General features: G+C 39.3%; 1 protein-coding gene across 2 annotated transcripts in view; it reads left to right on the forward strand.

The window, feature by feature from the left end:
• Positions 1-677: 677 nt before the first annotated feature.
• Positions 678-24,745, forward strand: part of Rorb (RAR related orphan receptor B) — a 199,828-nt gene continuing 175,760 nt past the window's right edge. For both annotated transcript variants that reach the window (XM_057779305.1, XM_057779303.1), the window contains exon 1: positions 678-1,266. In XM_057779305.1, the coding sequence (XP_057635288.1) occupies positions 1,260-1,266 (7 nt within the window). In that variant the 5' untranslated portion in view covers positions 678-1,259. The remainder of the gene's footprint in view (positions 1,267-24,745) is intronic.

The raw sequence follows: 24,745 nt of genomic DNA on the forward strand, positions 1-24,745 counted from the left end.
AGGGAGGGAAAGGAAGGGAAGAGGGGAAAACTGGAGACTAGTCAGAGTTAGACAGAGTGAGGAGAGGAGAGGGGGACCTTTGAATAGTCTCTAAAAGAAGCTGCGCGGAGCTAGAGGGGTGCGGTTTTGTAGTTTACCTCTAAAGGCTTAAGCGTCCTGACACAGTAAACCCCTGCCAGAGGAGCGGACGCTGTGGAAAAAAGATTCTGCAAAGCGCTCCTGGAAATACAAAACTCTCCAAGGGCTGTGTGAGAGAGGGACAGTGGATGCAGCCCTGCCAGCTCTTGTCTCCAAAGAACCGGTCAGTGTCCCTTTCTAACTACTGGAGTCAGAAGTGAACGTCACTCGCAGATCTGCCTCACTCCTAGGCAAGCTACACTCGGCCCAGATCGAATCCCAGTTCGGACCCCAGTTAAAACCATCTCTAATTCCTAGTCTGGGTCCCCACAGTTTGGGACACCAGAATCCCTAGCCCCGCCCCCTGTCCTCAAGCGCGTCCCCTCCCCCGCCTTCCCAGCCTTTCCACGCACTGTGGGACGCTGATTGGCCATGGCGCTGACAGGAGGCGGGGCCAGGAAGTACGGCCAAACCCGCCCTCCCGTATAAGCCTCTTCTGCGCTCGCTCTCTCCACCTCTCTCCTCTTTCTCTCGCTCCCTTCCTCTCTGCAACTGAACAGTGAAAATTCACATTGTGGATCCGCTAACAGGCACAGATGTCATGTGAAAGCGCACATGCTCTGCCATCCACACCGCCTTTCTTTCTTTTCTGTTTCCTTTTTTTCCCCTTGATCGTTCTCCCTCTTCTTTGTAACTAACAAAACCAGCACCAACTCCTCCTCCTGCGGCTGCCCTTCTCCTCCTCAGTCCAAGTGATCACAAAAGAAATCTCCGAGCCTTAGGCGGTGGCAATTTTTTTAAAAAGCAAGCACACTGGAGAGAAAGAAAAAAGAAACAAACAAACAAACAAAAGCAAAACAAAACCCAGGCACCAGCCAGCCAGGACATTTTTTTTCCACCCTGCCTGAAAACAAACAAACAGCCATCAAAAACAGTCATCAGCAACAACATCAAAACTGTTAGCGTGGTGGCGGCGGCCACCGTCACGCTGTGGCCACGACGTCTGCCTAAAGGGATGCTTCTCTCGGCGGAGCAGCTCTTCGCCGACCGCCTTCTTTCCTCGTGCTGAGCAGGATTTTTGGGTTCTCTGGGGTTCGGGCTGGGAGCTTCATGACTACGAGGAGCAGGACAGCGGCCACACCATGCGAGGTAAGAGAGTGCACGGGCGCCCAGGGTCCCCGGGGCCAGCCAACTCTAGCCAGACCGGGAGCTGGGGGGAGGGGAGAGCTCTCGGCCCAAGGGAAGAGAGACTGGCCACACGCAATTCCCCGAGTTCGGTTCGCAGGTGGGACTACAAATGGCCTGAGCTTGGAAAGTTGTGGGAAGGTGTGGAAGGCTGGGACTTCGGCAGAACGCGGGAGGGCGCTTTTTGGAGACCGGGACAGAGCTAGTCGCTTCTCTCAGTTCTGGATTTGCTCAGAATCTTTTCTGTGCGTCGCTCTCGGGAGCGCCACAGGACACAGGATAGAGGAAAGCAAGAAACTGAATGACAGGGTAGAGGCAGCTGGAAGATCGGGTCACGCCATGGTCCCTGCCCAGAGGTGAACAAGCGGGCTCAAGGGGGATAACACTGGGCCAAGCTGCCAGACGCAGGAGCATCCCAGACTATAGGCGCGTCCCTTCTCAGCAATAGGAAACACGGGATGCTCCCGGAAACTGGACACAGATGCCTATGGCTGGACCTTCCCCAGGTCCCCTGTTCCCTTTCCGCTTCACTCTGGTTGGGCCCATCCTCAAAAAGAGTTGCTAGGAGAAAGTTCAGGAGACTAAAGGCCATGCTACTCAGGTCCGGAGAAACCAGGGGCTCGGTCTGTTTTGTGTGATAAAGGACCATGGTGGGAGCTAGGGCTAAGCGTGCCTTCTGTCCAGGACCACTGCCACCAGCGGTGGTGCGACGTCAGGGCAAACGGTGCTCCCCAAGTGGCCCGCAGGGATGACAGATGCGAGTCCCCTGCTCTGACTTCACTCAGGGCTACCTGAATAGCTGGCCAGGGGTCCTGAGGAATCAGTTTGTAGATCTTCTCTCCTGTGGCACAAGTTTCTTGCGCCCTGTGTTCCAGACCCCTCTCACTTTACCGCAGGACACAACTTCCTTCTTTTCAAAAACAAAAAACAGATACCCTCCTGACTTGTATATCTATATATGTCTGAATAACCAACCCAAACATCCGAGTGCCCCTTCCTTGATGCATCGTATTCCTATGGGGGCTTTTCTCTCTGATTCACAAGTCCCTCCAGATCCTAAAACCTGAAATAGGTAACAGTCAAGTCTCTGGAGCTTCCTGCATCCTAGGTGAAAGTGCTCTAAGCAGGACACATTTAGAATAAGGCCCACAAATACCAAATCCACCAGGCTGCCTGTTCCCATGCACTGACCCCACTCCCTAAATGGGGAGTAGCCGTGACCCTCACTCTGGCTATCCTCCAGGAGCCTTAGGCCTGTCTTGACCTCAAAGGCACACAAATGCAGGGGTCACCGCCTTGGACCCTGGGCTGTGTAACATACGGCAGGAGAGGGGATAGAGAGAAGTTGCCCATTACCCCTGGGGATAGGACTCTAGATAGGGGGACAAAGATGGCTTGGTTAATGTCTTGACTGACCCGCAAACTCGAAGTTAGGCTCTCTGTGTGCTTGTGAGCAGTGACAACAGCTGATTGTCCCAGTCACGGGATGGTCACATGCTCCACTATCCAAATTCTTTCAAGAAACTGTACTACAGGAATTGGCGGGGAGAGCGCATTTAATTCGTGAGAAACTGGATTTTTGTTTATCTTTTTCTGCCCCACCTCACCTTCTCACGCACTTTCCTTTCGGTTTCCTTCCCTCTTAACTGAAGCTGCGGGTTAGAGGCTTGGCTTTTTCTCCCCTCTCAACAATCTCCCTCCCCCATGGCTAGGTTCAAGCTACCTGAGGGTCAGAAACCACGTGCCACCGCAGGTGGTCCCCTGCACTAATCCCGTAGCCGGGATGCAGACCTCCTAAACACCAGAGGGTAGAGCACAGCGCAGATTCACTGCCTTCACCTTGACCGCGCTGGTCCTGCTGTTTCTCGGCCAGGTTCCCTTAGGAGACCCCTGCCTCACAGGATTTAAGGCAAGGGCTGGTCTCGGTGTACACCTTAGAAATCCAGTGTGAAGCCACATCTTTGTCTCAGAGAACATCAGGCTCACCAAGTCGCCCAGGAGGATATACCAGGTCTAATCCAAGATGACCCCTGAGGCAGCCCAACGGGAAGTTGGTAAAGAAAAAGTCAGGGATCTCTCTAGCCCCTTTGCCTCTCCTCTCTTGATCTCTTACTGTTCCATTCGCATTCCCTTCAGTCAATGCCTTGCCCCAGCCTATACTCGGCTGCCGATCATTAAAGATAAAATAAGAAGCCCTTTGGCGGTCCGATGCCCAGCATTCCCATAAGGAGAGGAGTGTAGAATGAGGCTACCCAGAAGTCGTTTAATAGTTGAACTTGTGTGTCGATTTAGAGGTGAGAGAGAAGAATCAAATCCCCTTTCCCTTGTGCAGAGCTGCTAAGTAGAGACCACTGGAACAGGCTTTGCTGGGGGAGGCGCTGCCGGCAAACTTGGCTTTGCCTTTTGCCTGTGAGCATGCCATCTACTCCAGACACCATGCCCTGCCCCACCACACACACTGTCTCCATTCCCAAGTGGTCCTGTCAGAGCTTTGGCTCCAAGGTTTGCTTCTGGCAATGTCAACTGTCCTGAGTCAGGTCGATTTGCCAGACACAAACGGTGGCAATGTCTAGGACTGAGCAGTATCCCTGTGGGTCAATCCTGCAATCTACCCCCAGACTACACCGCCCAGGTGTGCTTGAGGTATTTGAGAGTATATCTGGGGAAGCTCTAGCGTGAGTGGAGTGATGATTCTTGAGTTCATTGCCCTGCCCTGCAGCACAACCTATCTAACCAGAATCCAATTCCAGTCATGGTCTCCTGTCTCCTAAAGTGGAAGAGGTGGCAGCTTGATCGTCCACAAAACTTCGCACCCTTTGTCTGTGGGAGAGCATCCTATGAGCTCTAGGGATGCTCTCCTTGCTTCTTGAAAGGAAACTTCTAGAAAGGGGGAGATCCTTAGGCAGCAAAGGAGTGAAGCAACCTGGTGTTTCAAGGCTCCTTGTTGAGTAGTCTGTCTGTTGTTTATTACAAGGGATAACTAAATGATGGCTGTTCCCTGCTACTCCTGCATAAAATCCCCCTGTCCCAAGCAAAAGCACAGCATAGCTGCCATTGTGTTCCATAGATGACTGCAACTTGGAGGATTTAACTCTGGGTTTATTCTTTTTGTAAACAAGGAGGGGTCTTGGCTTTTTTTGAACTCTAGATTTTATCAAGTGCAAGTAATAAATTTCTATTGCCTGCTGAAGTTTTTTTAAAAAATTAGCTTGCTTTCTGAGATGCAGCCACCTTTGAAAATATAAAGGATCTGAATATTCTTAGTTTTTTTCCTTAATCAAATGTTTGCTCTAAATTGTCTCCACAAGTTCCAATTAAATTACTTAAGTTAAATATGTTAAATATTTCCAACCAATATTCCTCCTTCCTCACAAAAAAAAAAAAAAACCTAACTGAAAGGATAGCCCTGCCAGTCCTCCGTTTATTTCTGCCCACTCGGAAATCACCAATGAACTGTATTTCTAACACGAAAATCAATCACTCAACAGTTTAAAGAAAAATGTTAAAGTGCTGTTTCAAGTACTGTGAGAAAATATATAGCCAAAAAATCCTAAAATATGCCCCTAAATGCTAATAAGTACATTCACCCACCTTGCTCCTCCCTCAACAGTCACGGTGAATTGTTAACTATTGGGATACAGAACTCTTAGGCATCTTGGCGATGAAGATGAGGTATGGGTCCACTGTAAATTTTAGATTTAAAAAAAAAATGGTATATGTAAAGGTGGAAATTTTGAGTATCAGGCTTCATAAACTAGGATGGTAAAATTACAAGTCCTTTGTTTGCACTCATCTACAACTTGTAATCCTTATATTTTCCAATCGTGACAATAACCTCTGGTCAGTGGAAAACCCTTCACGGTACTCTCGTCTATCACTGTCAGAGTGGGTTTGTGTGATAGTGTAGCATCAATAACTCATCATGTTATGCTCTTAACCAAATATAAATATTAATGTTAATATTTATTCATCTTGGTACTGTGTCAAACGCTAAATGTTTAAAAATCTCAACAACTACCCATAGGTGTATTTGCACAGATTATTCTTTAAATTTAAGTGTTTTCAATTAGCAAAACATGATTTTAGAACAAAAAGGGTATCAAGGCACCAAGAAATTATAAAGAACTTAGAGTTAGTGTTCATGGTATCCAAGCTTTGTTTAAAAAAAAAAGAAAGAAAGAAAGAAAGAAAGAAAGAAAGAAAAATACTGCTTTTCTAAAACTAGCACATGACAGTATTGAATACAGGTTGTTTTTCTACATAAGGTGACAAATGTTTTAAGCTTTGACTTCTCATATTATAAAGGTGTATTCACGTATTGAGAAGATAAGACAAACTGTAGAGTTCTTATACATTTTTTGCAACAGTTCTTAGGAGTGTAAATGTGACTCGTAGCATACTAATTAATTTACTAACATTCATAAAGTATCTCTAATTTAAAGTGAATATTGCAGCTTTTGATAAATAAAAAGTTTTAAATTAATCAAGTAAAGTAATGCAGTCTCAACACTGTACATGAGGCTGCTGTGATTCCGAAATTTTACAAAGTATGGGTTTAAATTATGCGTGGTGACATCAGTGCCACTGTGCATTGGCAAAATATGTGACTTGCAGTTAAGCGTATCAGGAGATAAGAATAGTAACATCGAACTGAAGGGTTCAAGTTCTGTCCAATTGAAAACAAAGGTCATGAGTTTTCACATTGTGAGCACAAAGTAACTAAAATAATATTTATCATTCTAGTAGTACAAACAGAGATTCTCAGTGTTGAGCCATCCCTATGACTACTCCACAAATCCAAAAAGTAATAGTTTTTAATTATATTGGCATTAAGTTAGTTGATGTTACTGAAATACTATTTTATGTCAAAATATATTTTAAAAAGTAGAGATGAGAGAAGAAATTATGCTTAAAATTAATTATGTATACTTTTTCTAGATATAGTTCTACTCTCCACCCATTTTTATCTAATGGGTAAAAATTAAGCCAACTAATGAAATAAATCCTTAATGATGTAATGAATTATGGCCTTTGATAAAATGAGTACTCTACATAAAAAGTATTATTCCTGTAATTTTGCAATCATCTTCCAATTACAGCTTCTTGCAAATATTTAATCTGACTTTGAATAGCATCTCTGACTTAACAGAATTGCGAGTAGATAATAGCAGTCTTCGGAGGCGTCTGTTGATACACACTGATACGCAATATGTATATCCATGTGCCTATAACCACCCACTCAGACAAAAAGAATGAACATTTGAGAGTGAAAATCATTCTTATCTTTGCTTTCACAATCCAGACTTCAAATTCAAGCATATTTACAGAAACAGAACGACTTCCCAAAGCATCCAGAAAAGAGATGTGAATATATATGGCACTTGAGCTGCATAAAAAGAAACTGCTAATAGCGTCTATTTATAAATAATCTACACAAAACTCCATTATACTGCCTAATGATAATTAGAGGGAAAGGGAATCAAAGAACTGAGGATTGCCAAATAAATAAAATATTCCCTCTCAAATTAAGCAACAAATTCATAGATAACAAGGCTTCTGCCATGAATTTGAAAGATGTCTCCTTTGTAGCTTAAGACAAAGGGAGCATAGAGGAATAAATATTGATTGAACTAATCATCTGATGAATAGAAATGAGATTTACCAGTGCACCAATATAATAGACTATGTTAACTAGCTCTTTCATGGCACATATGCTGCCCTTTCAACCCCTGACCTCTTCCATTCAGTTCTTAATGAGGGAAACCACAGGTGTTATAACGGTATTTGTGGCGAATCTAGCTAAATATAATAACATGTGGCTTACAAATGGTATTGTGTGTGGACTCTTATAAAATGAAATACTGTGTTCACAGCATCACAAAATTATAGTGTACTTTCAATTCCGTAAAATTTTGGCTTGCTAGGGTAACCATAAAGATACCGTTTCTACGTGGTCATCAATATTTCAAGTACCACATTTAGTGACTCTGCGATCCTTGCAACTTCATTAATGCTTATCCGCGGGGGTAAAAGGATTGTTCTATATATATTTGCCCATGTGGTTGTTCATTCCACAGAGTAAACATTTAAAACTAACACTTAGAGGATACGGTATTTTATAAACATGGAGTGTGTGACTTTGGAAATTACTTTGTTAGAACAGGTGTTTGTCAATGTTGTTTTGTGTGGTTGGCTATCATATTTGTGATCTTGGGTTGATTTCTCTAACTTAGACAAACTAGTGTCTTTGGCAAAGAAAGAACAATTTAGCCTGGTCGTTTACTAAATGATACTTTTGGTGATGATGCTGTTTATTGTTGAATAATCATAGAAGGCAAATATCTTGCTATATAGAGCATGCATGTGATCTGGGGTGCCTCAGGAAAACATCTACACTGATTTCACCTTATGAAAGCTTTTTGCATTATACATGTCAAAAAAGTAAAATTTAAATTACATGGTTTTTAAATTTTGGATAAAGTGTACAATCAATTGTACTTCTTTAAATTGCTGTTACACCATTACCTAAACTGCTCAGACTATGCTGTGAGCATATTATAGCGGCATAGGCACCATGCTTCAGTACTGAGATAAAAGCATAAAAAGCAGTGTTTTCATAATTAAGGGCAAAAATATAAGCTATTATGTTATTTTTTCTAGCAAATATTTTTAAATGTTTTCAAATGGCAATTTATCTGTCTGCTTTACACCTCATACACACCATTTTCTCCTGTTTTGAAAACAACCAAACTTGCTGATCGTTGTACTTGTAGTAGCTCAAGTCAAGATTATACCCTCACGTATGGGAAAGAAATCATTTTCTCCAAGCTGTGTCCATCGCTACTTAAATTTTAGGGAGAAAAGATCAAATCTGTCATTTTTAATGTCCATATTCATACTAATAGAAATGAATGTGCCTTGCACACACAAGAATTATTTAATGACCATCTACCCAAGAATAGATCCGGAGAATGCTCAAGCTGACACAGTGGTCCATATGCTTGGTCCAGGTCTTGCTCTAGGGAGAATAGAAGCAAAGTCAGCAAGAAAACAGTGAAGAGTCCACCTGGGGCTCAGGTCTCACAGGTGAAGTGGTACTTAGCATGGCCTGGAATGATAGTAGAAGGTCTGCTTTTGGTTAATTTGTTGATGTGAATGGGGCTTATAAAAATACTGTACGGTATACTCCCCCCAGTTACCATTTGTAGTTGGTACTATTTGAATTTAGGGCTTATCATGAAAGAACTATTGAGAAAATAATGAAATCTCGTGTAAAAAGAAAACAAAAGCAGTAGCATTGTTTTCAGATATCTCACACGATAAATTACAAAGAAGAAAACCTAAAGTATTTATTAGTTATAAAAAATACTGGCAACAAATGTCAGTATGAGGAAGATTATATTTTTGTTGTTCTTTGTTTTAAATTGTTATGCATTTCTAAATTAAAATAGTATCACAGTCCTTTTAACCTTCCCTTTCCTCTTTCCAGCTCCTGTCATGTCCATACAACTCATCTCATGCCCCTAACTCTCAAACTGAATGCCTCTTTTTCCTTGATTTTTATTGTTGCATACAAATATATATGCCTGTGTGTATACATATGTTGCTTGTTTTCTAAGTATCACAGGAAAAGATAAGTGGAAATGCAATATGCATGTATTTATATTGCGTTATAAATAAAATTCTTTTTCCAAAATAAGGAAGTAGCTGAATATATTGAATTTCATTTTCTTTAATGTTTAAGCTATTATCTGAAAGTAGTGATACCACTCTGGGGAGTGTCTTAGATTACCAGATATCAAGAAGAATAAATCCACCTCTGCAGGTGAGTTTTGTAGGCAGTAGCTGAAGGCCCCCATGGTGGTCTTCAAAGTCAAGACTCCTCATTTTGAAATGACAGTTTGCCAGTTCTTATCTTATGCATTAGTTCTGTGAGCTTAGTTAAGTGATTGTGAGTCCTCATCCCAGTGTTTAGTCCACTCTGAAACAGTGGTGGGATCGGGTTTCTGAGCCTATGAAGCTGAAAAGCAGGTCGGGCTGGGGAGAATTCAGCACAGTAAATGTCAACATTCTAAAGCTGCCAAGCAGGCAAATTGTCCCCACTGTTGGTCATAACCCCCTGAATTAGCAAAAATGTTCTTTCCCAATTTCCGCATGGAAAGCAAAACTATGGTCATACTTTGCAGCCCTGAGAAACAGTGTTTAGTTTGATGTTGTTTTTTTGCTGGAATTTACCAGACTGAGGAAATGGGGTCTTCTGTTTTAGCACCACCTGGATATGTGATGACTATTTGATCTCTTTATTTCTTGATACTAGAAGAATTCAAGAGGTAGTTCGACAACCCGACCTTATTTCTTGGGGCTTCTCTAAAAGAGTGAAAAGTTAGAAAGTCATTTGACCAAACAGTTATTTCATAAGACAACTGCTTTTCTGAATACTTCTTGCAATTTCTATCTGGTAGACTTATGTTTAATGACAGTGGGCATATGCTTACACTTGACATAATTTCTGGTCAATGTCCTATTCTGGGTGATAAATATAGAGTGAATCTTGGGAAAACAGTGCATCAATTTGAGTTGCTATTCATAACACAGATCTAGTTTGTTTCTTTGTGTATTTACTTTAACTTGTAAGAAAAAATATGCCTAATACTTTAGACTAATTAATAGCATTAAACTAATATTCTGATCTTTCATTAGACAGACTGCTCAGAGGGCAATCTTACAAAACAGGATCAGCGTGTGTTGTTCTCTGTAATTACCGCTTGTAACATCAGATCACTGCTTTATTTTTATTTGCCTAAATAGTGTAGTACAACCAGTTTCTGGAAAAGCTTCACTGAAAATATTAAATGGAACATGTCTAAGGAATGAATTGCAAGCGTACTTCAGAAAGTTTAATGGTACTTCATTAGTATTAAATTCAATATTAGAAATTACCCCCTTTTAATTCTATAGTTTCAGACAAAATAAACACCCGAGACATGTATTTCACTCCCCCAGCTGTTGGCTTCTAGATTCCTGATCGAAACAACAGCACAAGTTGAAAAACACTCAGGCGTGTTGACTTCTTAATGAATGATTTGCTATTATTAGCATTGTTGAGTCAAATAACAAGATTATTACACAGAGCGTCTTCTGTTAACTTGTACATACGTTGTGCCTGGCATGTACAGAGGAATTAAACACTTTAAAGAAAAGAGGAAGCCTCGGTCCAAATTCCCACAGTTGTTAAATATGAGCAAATGCTGCACAGTCTGGTAGAACAGAAGAACATTTGCTGGGAAAAACATGTCATATCTTTAAGGTATGGTTCTTCCTGGAAATAATTTCCTTTCTACAAAATAAAATATTTTAAATATATTACTTGGAGGATTTGGGGATCTTCATGTATTAATCAATTAGCTTATTCTAAAATTAAATAGGAACAGTGTAATATCCTAGATTCTCTCCCTTTCAAATCTGACTACATTTTAAAATGAGATTAATTCTTATCACATTCATTCTTTCATATGTATTTTTTCACTGTTTAAAAATATATTAGATACGAAAGAAATGATATTTTTTAATAAACCATCCCAAGGACAAATTCAAAAATATAAACATTAAGGGTATTAATAAGTTTACATAAATACCCATCATAGCTTTGTTTCAATTTATTTACTGATATTACTAAAGACTAATTCTGACTGATGTTCAAATAAGAATAAATGAACAGTTATGTTCTTAGCTTTAGAACATGTTATTTCTCAAATAAATAAATTGACTCTGAGTTATTTCTGCCAATATTTTGTTGCACCCATTTTTTTCTCTAATGAATTTTAAAACTAACATGACTCACTCAAGTGTTGGTTTATAGTCACATAAAAGCATTTTCTCGTGGTACAGTGACTAAAACGAAATGGGAGGAAAGCTGTTTGTGGAACCTAACGGTGTAAATCAGATTACAGAGCACTTAATATGTGTAAGATACTAAGTCCTACAAGTAACTGTTTCAAATAGAAGAGAAAAAAAGGTGAAAGGAAGGAAGGAGGGAGGGAGGGAGAGAAAGAAAGAAGGAACGAAGGGGGAAGGAAGAAGAAAAAGAAAGAAGGGGGAGGAAGTAGGAAAGAGAGGAGAGGATGTTCCTCATGAAAGACCTAAAGAACCAATCAGATATCATCCATAAGAATGTCTCAGGTGTCTACTATTGTTTATGCCACTTTTTAAATGTAAAACATGGATAATTTGTCTATGGTTGTTTGATCTAAAAATTTACCTAAAATTACCTTGAAACCAAGACTTCTGATTATGAACCTAGTTCTGTTTAATAATCTGCAGTCTGCTCTTCTAGGCCATTCTGGTTTCCTCATGTTGGCATGCGTAGTAGACATTGCTAATAAATTTGGCAAGGCACCAATCACTTGTTAACTATGGAGGTAAACTTTTCTGTCATTTGGTCACTATATTCCTTAAGATGAAGTTTTCATTAAAACTCTAGCCAATGTTTTGATCACATGATGAAGAATCACACAATAAAACTGTCTATTCAATTACAGTGTGCCTTTGGGAAAACATGGTTCTCCACAAGTTTTACTCCCTGAATAATCATGATGTTGTTACCAATATGAGGAAGAATTTAACTAAGTATTAAACTAAGTAGAACAACCTGCAGGTTCTGACTAGGCACTGACTGGCCAAAAGAAAAATGAATCCAACATGTAAGTAGTATTTTTCTCACTATAATTATTCCATTGGAATTTTTAAATATATATAATTTCATAAACTCAACTATGCTCTCTCTTTATATCAATTTCAACTGTTTAGTAAAATTACACATTTTGTTTCTCCATTAAGAATCTATACTGACTGCAGGGAAGCAGAGCTGGGAAATATCTCTGAAGCTGTTGGGGCCTGGATATGACATTGTTCTCCAATCAATTCCCAACGTCTCTTTCAGTCTGAGATAAATGTCCTTATTTGTCCCTGGTCTTGTCTGTTTTTAATGTCTGTCAGGAAGACAGTGGTTTCTCTTTAGACATAAAGATTTCAAATAAAGAACCTGGCGTACCACCACTTACCTACCTGAGCTGAAATCACCTCGTTTGGCTGGCTAACATCAGCACCAGAGATCCCTTCCCATCCTTCTGTGCTTTAGTCAAGATATTTCTTAAGGAAAAAGCTTTGGCACCATTGGGAAGGTACCATATCTAATTGTACCCAGCAACATACAGGGGAAAACCAATTACAACTGACATTCATTCTAAAGAAAATACAGAGTTCCACTCCTCCTTAACAACGCTGCAATTGAATTTGTTTTGCATTTTGGCTGAAACAGAATGCACCTTACATGAAGCTATCATTTACATGATTAATTTTTACCGTTTCAAATTAAGTCCATTTATGTTTCTTTAAGGGCACGATTGTTAGCCTGCTGTTATTGACTTTTTTAGGTCTCCTCACTGTAAACTGTACTATACGAAGAATGGTGTGAAATGCTAGCACTACCGGGTGATTTATACTCCGGGACAGTAATTGATCTCATTATATAATGATGCTGACTCCTGTAGTCATCCTAATTTGCCTGCAGATACTATACAAAAGAAAGCTGCACATGCTGGCTCATCTTCATCTCATACTTGCTTCCTACTTTGTGTAATAGTTATCAGGTTAGGAAAGACTGTAGACTTACCTCAGGTGAGCCTCTTTGTCTCGCTTTATGTAAAATACCCTCCCTGCTAGCACTATTTCAGAGATAGTGGCCCTCTTCCTCAGCATCACTAATTCTGTCACTCTCTATACTGTGGCTGCTATTAAGGAAAGTTCTAGAAACATTTTTAAAAGGAACTGTGTAAAGCTGAGAGGAACTGACAGATGCAGCCTCATCCCTGTACAAACGTAACAGCAGGAAAAAACAGTATAATAATATCTTGCTTGTTCCTTGCTCTATAGCTCCAAGCAGCTTGTGTAGAAGCCATCTTGACAGTCCACTCAGCAGTCTTGTGAGATATGCAAGACAGGCATGCAGAATAATAGGTGTAGGAGAGAAGAGCCAAAGGAAACTTTCAAATGTAAACAGAATGCTTGATAAAACAGTTTAAGCTTCCAACTCCTACGTTTCAAATGAGTCCCATATTTAAAAATGTAAGCATCTGGTTTATTTTTTAAGAAAAAAAATGAAAAGAAAAAAAACCCTTGATGAGAACTTGGGGAGGGGACTCAGGTTCAAGCATTAAAGAAATAAAGCAACGGAAGTGGGAATTTCGTTTGTTAAGTGACAGCAAGGGTGACAGATTGAGAGTCAGTGTCCTTGCGTGCTATGGTGGAAGTTTAATCACATTAGTAAAACCCCTACCATCAACCCTCATGATACTGGTGCTCTGTTTCTTCACCTTGTTCAGTTTTTATCCCACCTGTATCTGCATCCGCTGTTTCAGTGACTCGGTGTCTTCTTCTGGGCTTCTCTTACAAAGGGAGAAACTGAAGAACTTGGCATTTGTAGACACTGCTCTGAAAAGTCCGATAACTAAGAAAAGCTGATATATTCTGGAATCTTTTTTCAAAGCCCATAAGATGAAACTCTGATAAATCACATACGTATTTATACATAACTGAGCATTTGTGTATAGAAATACATGTGTGAGAGTAATTAATATTTTTAATTATTATTTTTGCTCCAGCAATTCACTTCTTGGAATCTTTCTAAGGGAAAAAAAATGAAAGGGATAACAGGAAGCAATTTCACTAGACATGGCTGCAGCCTTACTATACGCTTTGTGATGATTTAGAGAATACTTCTGTGCAGTGGAATACTTTTGCCACAGCCTTCACTTATGTGCGTTCACACATGTATGAATTTATCATGTATTCCATGCACTTCACTAGCATTAAGTATATGTATGTAGCTGATAATATGCTTTAGAAAAATGAGTTAAAATGGCAATAAATACAAAATTCTCTTTGATCAGAGTATACCTAAACACCAGTAAGAATTGTAGTGTAAATGTTTAGATGCTACAAAATATAACTTATATAAAATGCTTAAAACAAAATAGTAAAAGTCACATCTGGAAACAAATTTTTTATTTTTTTGTTTTTTCTACATTTTCTGTATTTTCAAATTTTGCATACATAGCATGCTTCATTTTTAAGCAAAAAAGCAAATACTCTGGGATAGTAGGAAGACAGTATTCTTTCTGTGAGTCACTGTACTTTAGTTTAACTGTAAGCCTAAAGTACCTAATATGCTGATAGACTTAAGAATGAAGGCATAAATATTATAATTCATAAGCACAATACCGGGGCAACTATTTCATCCTCAGAAGGATAACCAATTCTCAAAGTGGTAGCTTTTCCTAATGACCCTAATGATTAGGCACTATTGTGTCAATCTTTGGACAATAAGAAACTGCTCATTTTTACTCACATTTTACAGTAGCTGTTCCCTGTAGAAATTATGAAAAATCAGCAAGCTTAGAATTGTCAACCATGGGATAAAAGAACAACGATACTCAAAGAATACGTGCCAATGTATTCCTCTAGACCACTCTGCGTTTTCTATAAGTCTCGTTAGTAAATATTTTAAACTCAGGAATTCATGAAATTTCTGTGGCTCTCATCACAACATAATGTCAGAACTATGCAAACAGGCCATAGACCAAGTATAAAGACTTATTTATTATGACTATGTTTCAATAGTTATTTACAGACAAAACAGTCTAGATTTAGGTGGACAATTATTTGCTGGCCCCAGCATTTCACTGTTAAAGTACCAAAGACAGGACATATCTCTAAATTTTATGTTCTCATCCCTGAATAAATAATTATTGAATGGGTACAAAAATTTAAACCTTAAGAAGATATTAAAATATGCTAAAATGCAATGGAATGATTGAGAATAAGAAAAGAATCGCAAACCTAATACAGCATAGACATTAGAAAGTGCTGTTGGCCACAGGTAGTAGGATGTTAGCACACATTTTTCATATAGTCTCCCTATAGTAAACTATCATTTAAAAAGCATTTCATATGTTTTCCTTGAATACATTTTATATCATTTGGACTAGTTCCAAGATTAAATCCATACTTATCTATAATAGATGACTAAAACCACATTATCATTTATGAAAGCTAAACAAATAACAGGCAAATAGCAAAACAATTACCAAATATTTGATAGGTCTGGAATACTTTAAGTCATTGGAGGAGATCTACTGAAGAACATTTTTCTGGAAGCAAATTTAAAAAAAGTGTCTGTTGTTGGTCTATCTGATAGATGAGGAAGCTGAGATAATAAAACAGTCAGGACACTTGTCCCAAGCCATATCAAGTAAGCGCAAGCCTGGTGTTCTGGTCCCCTACTTCTTGTGACTTTAGTCTTACTCTTCACCAAAGTCTTTTCTTAAGAAATGAATCCTAGGCAACAATGAGGACCCTAAGAGAGACTTACATGGCAAGTATAAAAAGACAGAATCTCCTGTGTAAATTGGGAGCATGAGGACCCTGGGAGGGAAATGGTAGGGAGGAGAACAGAGAAAAATGTAGAGCTCAATAAAAATAATAATAATAAAAAGAAATGAATCCCCGCCAGGCAGTGGTAGCTCACACCTTTAATCCCAGCACTCAGGAGGCAGAGGAGGTGGTTCTCTGTGAGTTTGAGGCCAACCTAGTCTATAAGAGCTAGTTCCAGGACAGACTCCAAAGCAACACAAAGAAATCCTGTCTCGACAAACAAGAAAGAAAGAAAGAAAGAAAGGAAGGAAGGAAGGAAGGAAGGAAGGAAGGAAGGAAGGAAGGAAGGAAGGAAGGAAGGAAGGAAGGAAGGGAAAAGAAATTAATGAATCCCCAAGGTTTCAAATTGACAGGTATGAATTGTAATCTCAGAGGGTATAATACAATATGACACTGCCAAGTTACACCTGTAAACTTCAGAAGCTTAGAGAAGTACAGAAAGTAGTAGGCAGATGCCACTGTGTCTTGGGAGAGGGTCACTGGAAGCACTTGATATTCTATCATGTTCAATCACTTTTCAATAAAAAAATAATCATTTTCAGTAAAATATCATATGGACTTCCTAGGGGACCAGCAAGAATATCAGGTGTTGATGTAAGGTAGTCCGAGTTCCACTCCTCTACTTTTATGTCAGTTTTCTGTACTTCATTGACATATATACAATGTATAACTACTTGCATATGTGGTATAATTACATATATAGGCATATAGTGTGTGTGTGTGTGTGTGTGTGTGTGTGTGTGTGTGTGTGTGTGTGTGTGAGTGAAGATAAATAATATCTGTATCCTAGGTTTCTTATTGGGGGTAAATCAAAGACAAATATTTTCAAGTAGAGAGCTAAGACATAGCAATTAGACCTTATTAGGGAGTTTATTATATCTTTCCAGTTTGCATTATAACATTCAAAATGTGCATGAGAAAGCTTAGCCTCAAGTCACAAACTATTGTTTCTCAACTGGGTAGTATTGTCTAAGATGTACACGTCTTCCTAGAGAGTTCTCAGGAGGAAGTAGAGAACTACAAAAAGACAAGAGCTTAAAGATACCAAATTGACAAACCAGGAAGGTACTTTTGTGCATGTTGGAACCCATTTAGATTATTGGAGATTAGCTCAATGTCCAAAGTTCTGTCTGAAAGGAAATGTATGCATATATCCATGTGTAGAAGATTACCTCTTAAGACTTTAAACTGCATGGATTAAAGGAATGCTCAAACAGAGAGAAGACTTGGAATTTTGATCTGCATAGTGTCTGCAGAATGAGCTACATGGGCATTAAACCCCTAAAACCCTGTCTTCTACCAAGTATCTTTGCTCATTCATAACATTTCTGAACACACATCTGAGGTTTATTCTCATCTTATTTACATTTTTAACAACCTTTCTGAAAAAAAAATCTGGGTGCAACAGGTAAATTGAATCTTGCCCACATTCTTTCTCACTGAATGTTAGACCTGGTGTGTGTGTGTGTGTGTGTGTGTGTGTGTGTGTGTGTGTTACAGCTGTGGAAGACATGCTGATGCTACTATCTTTTTGGAGAACATTTTCAAAAAAAAAAGGCAAGGGAATTTTGTTCAAACTGCGTCTCCAAATTAAATGAGTTTATACAAGTCTTATAAATGAGTAATAAATAAGTTATAAAGTTCAAGTTCCTCTAGGACTTCATCAAAGTTATTTTGTTTTTCTCCTCACCGTAACTAACTGTAACTTACTGTAGGGAACATGCTGTGATGTTTTGAATGGGTGTATTTTCTCTGATACACCTATCTGAGAAACTCCTAAAATTAGTAGCATTTTAATCCATTTTACAGATGAGGAAACCTTACAGTAACTTGCTCAAGATCACGCCCATCAGTATCCGGACAGCTAAGACTAAATCTTTTAACAACTGGGCTATCCATGTCACTCACCTGTGGTCTCAGGCTGTTTCCTGCTCATCACCTGTGAGTCTCTGGCTTTGGTGGCTTTTCCAAGGGAACAAAGTCGGATTCAAGCAAGGCCGACGCTTAGCGATGCTCTGGCTCATTTTCCTCTGTGTGCCCTGTGTGATACTAATGCCTCCCTCCTCTGCACCTATAAGGGGACAGACACCTGGAGTGAGAGAATGAGTATTCAGCATCACTGAAAAGCATATCTTTCTATTTATTGTACATTCAAATAAATACCAGCTAATAACCACCCACCAAACCTGGCCCTGACAAATTATCTTGAGATGGTGTGGCTCACACTCAAGTGTAGGCAGAGGCTAACACACAAAGACAGTCTTTTGGAGACTCAGTGGAAAAAACTCTAAGATTCAGATCAATCTGCATTTTGCTGGCTGGAGCTAATACCTCTTGGACTGCATCTTCTCATTTCAGAGACATGTGAGGTGAAATTTTCCCCCAGGCTCCCTTTCATCTATAGAATCAGCTCTAAAATCATAGATTTTTTATTTTAAAATTAATTAATAAAATAGATAATAAAATTATTTTTTATTTTATATGAGTGTTTTGCCTGCATGAGCGTCTGCTCACCACTTGCATTCTTGGTGTGTGGAGGCCAGAAAAGACTTTCAGATCCCCTGGAACCATTGTTACCTTTGTTAGCTGGCAGGTGGGTATTAGGAATCCGCCTCTGGAAGATACACCTGCCGGTGGTGCTCTCAACTACAGAGCCATCTTTCCAGCCCTAAAGATAATGTTCTTCACTATCGTGTTACAGGAATTGGTTTTCAGTTGTTTTAGTATTTGAGGGACAGAGGCTTTTGAAGACTCAAATCCAAGAAGGCATCTACAGTCTTAAGACTGCAGAGTTCCTAAATCCTGGACTACAGTATTCTTCCCAATTCCAGAATCTGATGGGTGAGTTCCTTAAAGCCTGCCCGTGCTCTCTGTCTTGTTAGAATCACAACAAATTCTAGCACCAGACCTTACAATACACCCGATTTGTTAAAACTACAAACAGGTCAAGGCTGTATTCTAGTCTTGAAGCAAGGCACCACATTCAGTTTCGCATCGTTTACAGCCTCATAAGGAATCCTACTGAATCCTTTCGCAAGGACACATTTTCTCGGGGACAGGAGAAAGCTAGGCAGCCAGACAACTTGAATTACCTTTCCATTCCCTCTTGACAGAGCTAAGATAGGACAGGCACAGGAAGGTTGTGCAGATTTAAGATAAGTATCTAAACCCCTGGAAGATTTTATAATGCCGTCTGGAGTGTGGTGTGCGCGTGCGCCTGCTGAAGGTATTTAGAGACAGAAGTCAGGGTGGGTAGCCTGTGCAGGAGACAGGGGAATTCATGAAGGGAGACACTTTAGCCTCTCCTTCAAGTGCATCTGCCTCCTGAGAGCATTTACTTCCATCACAATGGACTAGAAGAGATCCTTGCTCAGTGGTACAGAACCCTTGAGATCTAATTTAGCTTTTATAGGAAAATCAAAAGGAGAGAGATGGCACAAGAGCAAGCGAACAGAACAAAGATATGAGTTTGTACCGGGAATATTGATACTTGTGGACTGCTTCTGTAACTCTATTGAAAGAAATTTTCTAACTAAATGCTGACTTGGACTTTTCTGGTAGCGGAAAGCAGAGCTCTGCCCACCGACCACTCAGGACCAGACCGATTCAATCCCAGCAGCAGCTTCTCCTCTCTGAAGCTCGGCTTACTTGATATTTTATGTTCTTAAGGTCAGAAAAATTGCCCGGGGGTGGGGGATACATTTCCACTTTTATTTTCTTAAATCTGTCCTCCCAGAGATGCCTAGAAATAGGTATGCTGCACAAATGCAAATCAAAAACACCAGTGGCCATCCTCTCTGTTGATTTTTTGTTTTCTCTTCAGATGTCACAGCAATTTCTAGGAATGTCACCAGATCCTTTATTCACTGAAGGTCAATTAAAATATCTCTGAACGTGGGTACAATCTTCACTATGTATTGTGTTTTTCTAACTGCTGTTGGGAAGAGACTGAGACTTGGGGAGAGGATTCTTGCATTTAAGGATTTCACAGACAATGAAGGAAGACATTTTCCCCCAATACTTCATTTAAAATAAAATTTAAAGAAAACACAGTGATTTAACCTAGCAGAGGGTGGAAGAGGCAAGACCAGAGTCCAGACATTCTTATTCTTTCTTATATATTGCATGAAGTCTAATAAGCTGATGTTTACAAGCAATTTTGCCACACAAATATGAAGTTGCTAGTGCAAGGAGCTTAAGTTACTTTTGTAAATGAGTGTTAACATTGTAGTAAAAGACTGACACTTATGAAAAGAAAGGGGAAAGAAAGAGAAACTGAAAATATGGAGCCTTGAGGTCCGGAGTTCTTCTGCCTCTGAATGCATCCTAAATACCCTGGACTGTGATCCCTATCTCACTGAATCTCAACTTTGTTAGTTGTCCAATGGGAGAATGAAACCTGCTTCACCTGATAGACATAGGAGTTAAATGGTGTGGGACATGTCAAATTTAGCAGGTCCTCCATCGGCTGTAGCATCATGTGAAAGGCAGCAATCATGTATACTTGCACTTTGAAAACTGGTCTTGCATCTAATTTGCCAATCCCATTGCTGACCAGCTACCTCCTACATATTGAGAATCTGCTGTAGTTCTGTTGATCATACATCTTGCCTGACAGCAAGCTGCAGCATTATTTCTTACCTTAGAGCATTTCAAACCCTGGCCTACTTACTATCTATAGCTACAGGTCTGTAAGATACACAAGCAAGTGGTAAAATTTTGTGATGGGAATAATTATCCAGGTTGAGATATTAAATTGAGCCAATAATCTGCATGTAGCAGACCTATATTTAGTTTACTAGACAACAGGATACTAACTGGCATTCCCTACCTGCTAGAAAGAGTCATAGAATACTTTCCAAACTTGAGGTCCTGCCAGAACTGCAATTCAACTGTACCTGTATATTACTCATCAAAACTAGGCAGAAACTCTGATTTTAATTCTGGGATGATGATTTATTGAGAATAATGTTTCTCCTGAGGGTCTAATTGTAAGCGCCAAATGATTCATATTGTGATGTCCAGCTGTAACAACAATGGTATCCTCCCTCAAAAGAACCACATGAATATGGAATCCCTTGAGAATTTTCCACAACAGATCTAGGGGTGATAGATCATGCAAACTCATTCTATAATTAACGTAAGTGCTCCTTTTCCTTCTCAAAATCCAGATGGATTAGCCCATGACCTTTTGTTGGGTAAATCACAGAGTCATGGTTTACTCCGTGGTGCAAAATTAAATTCAGATTTTAAAATACAACCCAAAACATCCAAACTCACATTAAAATTGTAATAAACTAAAGAAAGGAAAGAAGCATTTTGACAAATGGAAGCATCACTAAAATTCACTGAGAAAACTGAAAATGAAGCAACTATAAAATGCGCTTGACTCCCTCCCTCCCATCTCCGACCTCTGATTCTTCTCAACCTAACAATGTCCAAACAAGAACCCGAGTGCCCATTGCTGACCGTAGAACAGTGGACAATCTTCACCACAAATGAAAGGTTACATGATGGGCAAATCTCTACAGAAGTACTGCAACTCTCAAAATGTATCTTAGAACTTTTCTGTGAGAATCTTCCAAAAACAGCTCACGCTATCATCTGAGTTGATAAGACAGACAAACCAAGAGAGCAACATCCTAATCTCAGATTCTCACACGATACTTATTCACCAGTTTATCAGTAAGGCCTAAAACCGGTTGTGATGCCGTGAGGACTGTCGTGGTTTGAAAGAGAAATTTCCTCCATAGGAGCCTATATTTGAAGACTTGGTCTCCAGTAGGTGGCCCTGTTTGGGAAAGTTATGAAAACTTTAGGAAATTCAAGCTCCACCAAGAGAAGTATGTTGCTGGTCTTTGTTGACTGTTGAATATTCCTCCAAAATCAATATTAAGTGTGGGCTATTTTGGTGACTCAATTACACAGCTGAACCTATTTGGGTTTATTCTTAGTCTTTAATTCATAAACTATAAAATAACCTTGAGAATAATTCAGTGTTGCTCTGTAATGTAAGTTTAAATTTGTGGACCAAAAAATCATACATCTTTGGCTGTGTTTCATTTATAATATTAGACATCCAATTTTTAGAAACTACTTTGTTCCAAGACCTGTACTGGTTCTGAAGAAGAGGAAGAAAGATACTTTCAGGTACAAAAATCACAGATAAAACCAAACAATAATGCCAATACAGCATAAGAGCCTAGACAAGGGACTTTTAGTCTGCCTTGGGTAGCAGGTGATGGGAGAAAGTAAGCAAATGCCTATATAAAGGTGGTATTCCTTCAGAGAGATGATGTGTGTGCTGGATAATGAAGCCAATCAAACGTTTGCTATAAAAGATTGATGGTGCAGCCTTCTCGTTTTCATCCCCTCAATATTGAGTCTTGAGAGATCTTGAAGAAAATCTGAAGGTCTTGACTTCTGCCATGAAGTTAATTAACTTTGTTTCTGCTGACCTTTTCATTACCTTCCTATAAGATGAGCTGTTGCTTTAAGCACATGCATGAAAAGGATCAACCAATTTATAGGAGGAGATAATGCTTAAATATTTATTCCATTATTTGCTTACGCTATCCCGGTAGTCAGTCTCTCCTATATTTGTATAATGTAAACACTTCTCTCAGTCGATGCTGGCTTTTTTCCTTGTCTACTAATCAAAGCTCAGATCAATCATTATAACTCAAATATGAAAAGAAAATTCAAAATATGATATTTGTCTTTGTCTTTCTTTTAAATTTAATTATAGAAAAATAATGTGGTATAGTGTAGAATATTGTGGGCAAAGATCATATTTGGAAAGATAACATTTTTTTTCTTTAAGCTTCTAGAAATATTTCTTAGAAAATACATTTTTAATTCTAATAACAAAGTGCCTCATAGTCTAATATTCTCATAATCTAATAATAAAGAACTTTAGAAAGAGAAATTGGTTTCTTTCAGCTTGGATTTGCTGAGCATAAATCTAAGTGTGTGTGTGTGTGTGTGTGTGTGTAAGTATATATAATACTCAAAATTACTCGTGAAATTATAATTAATTTTATATAATACCAAGTCTACTTAGCAATCTACATCCCTAATGCTAGTAAGTAAATACAAAAGATTAACCCATCCCATATAATCTTTAGATCAAGAATAGCAAGGCTAAACTCCTGATTTTCAGAATATAAGCAATATTTCATTTTGTCATCTAAATGACATATGAAGAAAGAGTAGCGTGTTTGTGAGCCATAATCCCTACTGTGACTTATTAATTCCTTTGGAAGTAAAACAGAATTTATGAAGGTTGAAGGTTATATTGATTTTTCATTACCAGCTAAAGGCTTGCGCACTGAATAAAAGAAATTTGAACATGAAGTCAGGGAGAAGTGGTGTTTCTAAGGCTCTTTTAAAAAACTCAGTAGGAAGTCAAACAGTGGTAAAGACTACTTAATAAAGTTATACAGGAGGGTGGTAGAACTTGCAAAATCCAGGAGTATAACAGTGACCAAAAAGATCAAGAATGCTTATCCCAGCGAAACCTGCATTGCAGAAATGGGAGGCAGAAACTACTCTTAATAAGAAAAATGTAGTATTTATGATGCTCATCAATTAGAGAAAAACTAAAGCATGGAAGAATAGAGTGTCTGTATGGTAAGTTGTGGGGAAGTATTCTTTTTTAATTCTATACAATGAAAGTAACACATCTCCCATTGCCAAGAATAGTATTGAAAAGCATAGGCTTGGTGTCACTTGTCTCAACCTCTTGGGTTTCCAGAAGAAAGGACAGAGCTACAGAAGTTCACATTTTGTCTAAGATTTGACACGATGAGTTCAAGCTCACCCACAGGTGGCCAGCCGTCTGTCTTGTTTCATCCACACCTCTTAGGAGCACAGAAGTTGTCCCCTCTGGTCATTGTGCTGCTGCAAACAAGTTCAGACCAACTAGAAAGGTTTCCTTCTTCTGAAGCATTTCTCTGCATCTCACCAGCTGTGTGATTACAGGCTGGCACATTGACTTCACACACTTGCGGACAGTTGGCTGCTAACACCACGATGTCAGTGATGACACAGTCAAACGTGATCTCCAACAGGGGTCTCAGAGTGACTTTCGGACCACAGAGAGCTATGCCGACTCTCAACAATTACATAGTTTACTGAAATGTATTTTAAACTTTTATGTTTTTTTAAATAAACTTGGAACCTGTCACTTGCTTACCCCTAAATTTAAGTGACGGAAAACCAGAGATCATTTTTTTCTGCTGTAGTAGAAACCAAGAGGCCCTGAGGGGAGAGGAGCTAGAGAGTCCCCAACTTGAGTCAAACTGTGATCTGCATAACAGGAGTGGAGGTTCTCAGAGCCCAAGTGTGGAAACACATTAAAGTGCAGTTATTGCTAGAAGTAACTGTGAAAATGGTACTTTGCCGGTGCAGCTGCTCCCATCGCATTTGGTTTACTGAAAAAGAAAAATGTTTATTATGGTTAGGACTGCAAGCCTCGGGCATCCGCGTCTGAAGTGTCTCCTAATCTCTCCTCGAACAGCCGTCCGTCTGGCGGCAAGAAAGCCGGCAGCTCTGTGTGTTTGAATGCAGGATTTAGTGTGCCGGGCCAAAGTCTTGCTACCCTTTCTATCTGTAAACTGTGAGCAAACTAGAAAAGATGGAGATAGACTGTAGATATACCCACAATTGTTTTCACATTCTTACTCTGGCTTTTCAATAGCATCTGGGGACATCCTGAAAACTGTCTCTTTTAAATGTAATGTTTAGTTTTGTATTTTTTTTATTTTTACTGTGATTGACCCTTTTTGTTTATAGTACCACACCCCTGTTTGTTGATGAGTTACTTGGGGACAGTTCTGTGCCCTTCGCCTTAGGATTTGCTTACAAGTGGGAAAGTCGCATTTGTTGTGCACCTACTTGTACCTAAATTTTAGATTTATTTCATGTATTCCATTCATTTGATTACTGTAAT

Source organism: Chionomys nivalis, chromosome 8, assembly GCF_950005125.1.
Source record: "Chionomys nivalis chromosome 8, mChiNiv1.1, whole genome shotgun sequence".
Lineage (NCBI taxonomy): Eukaryota > Metazoa > Chordata > Mammalia > Rodentia > Cricetidae > Chionomys > Chionomys nivalis.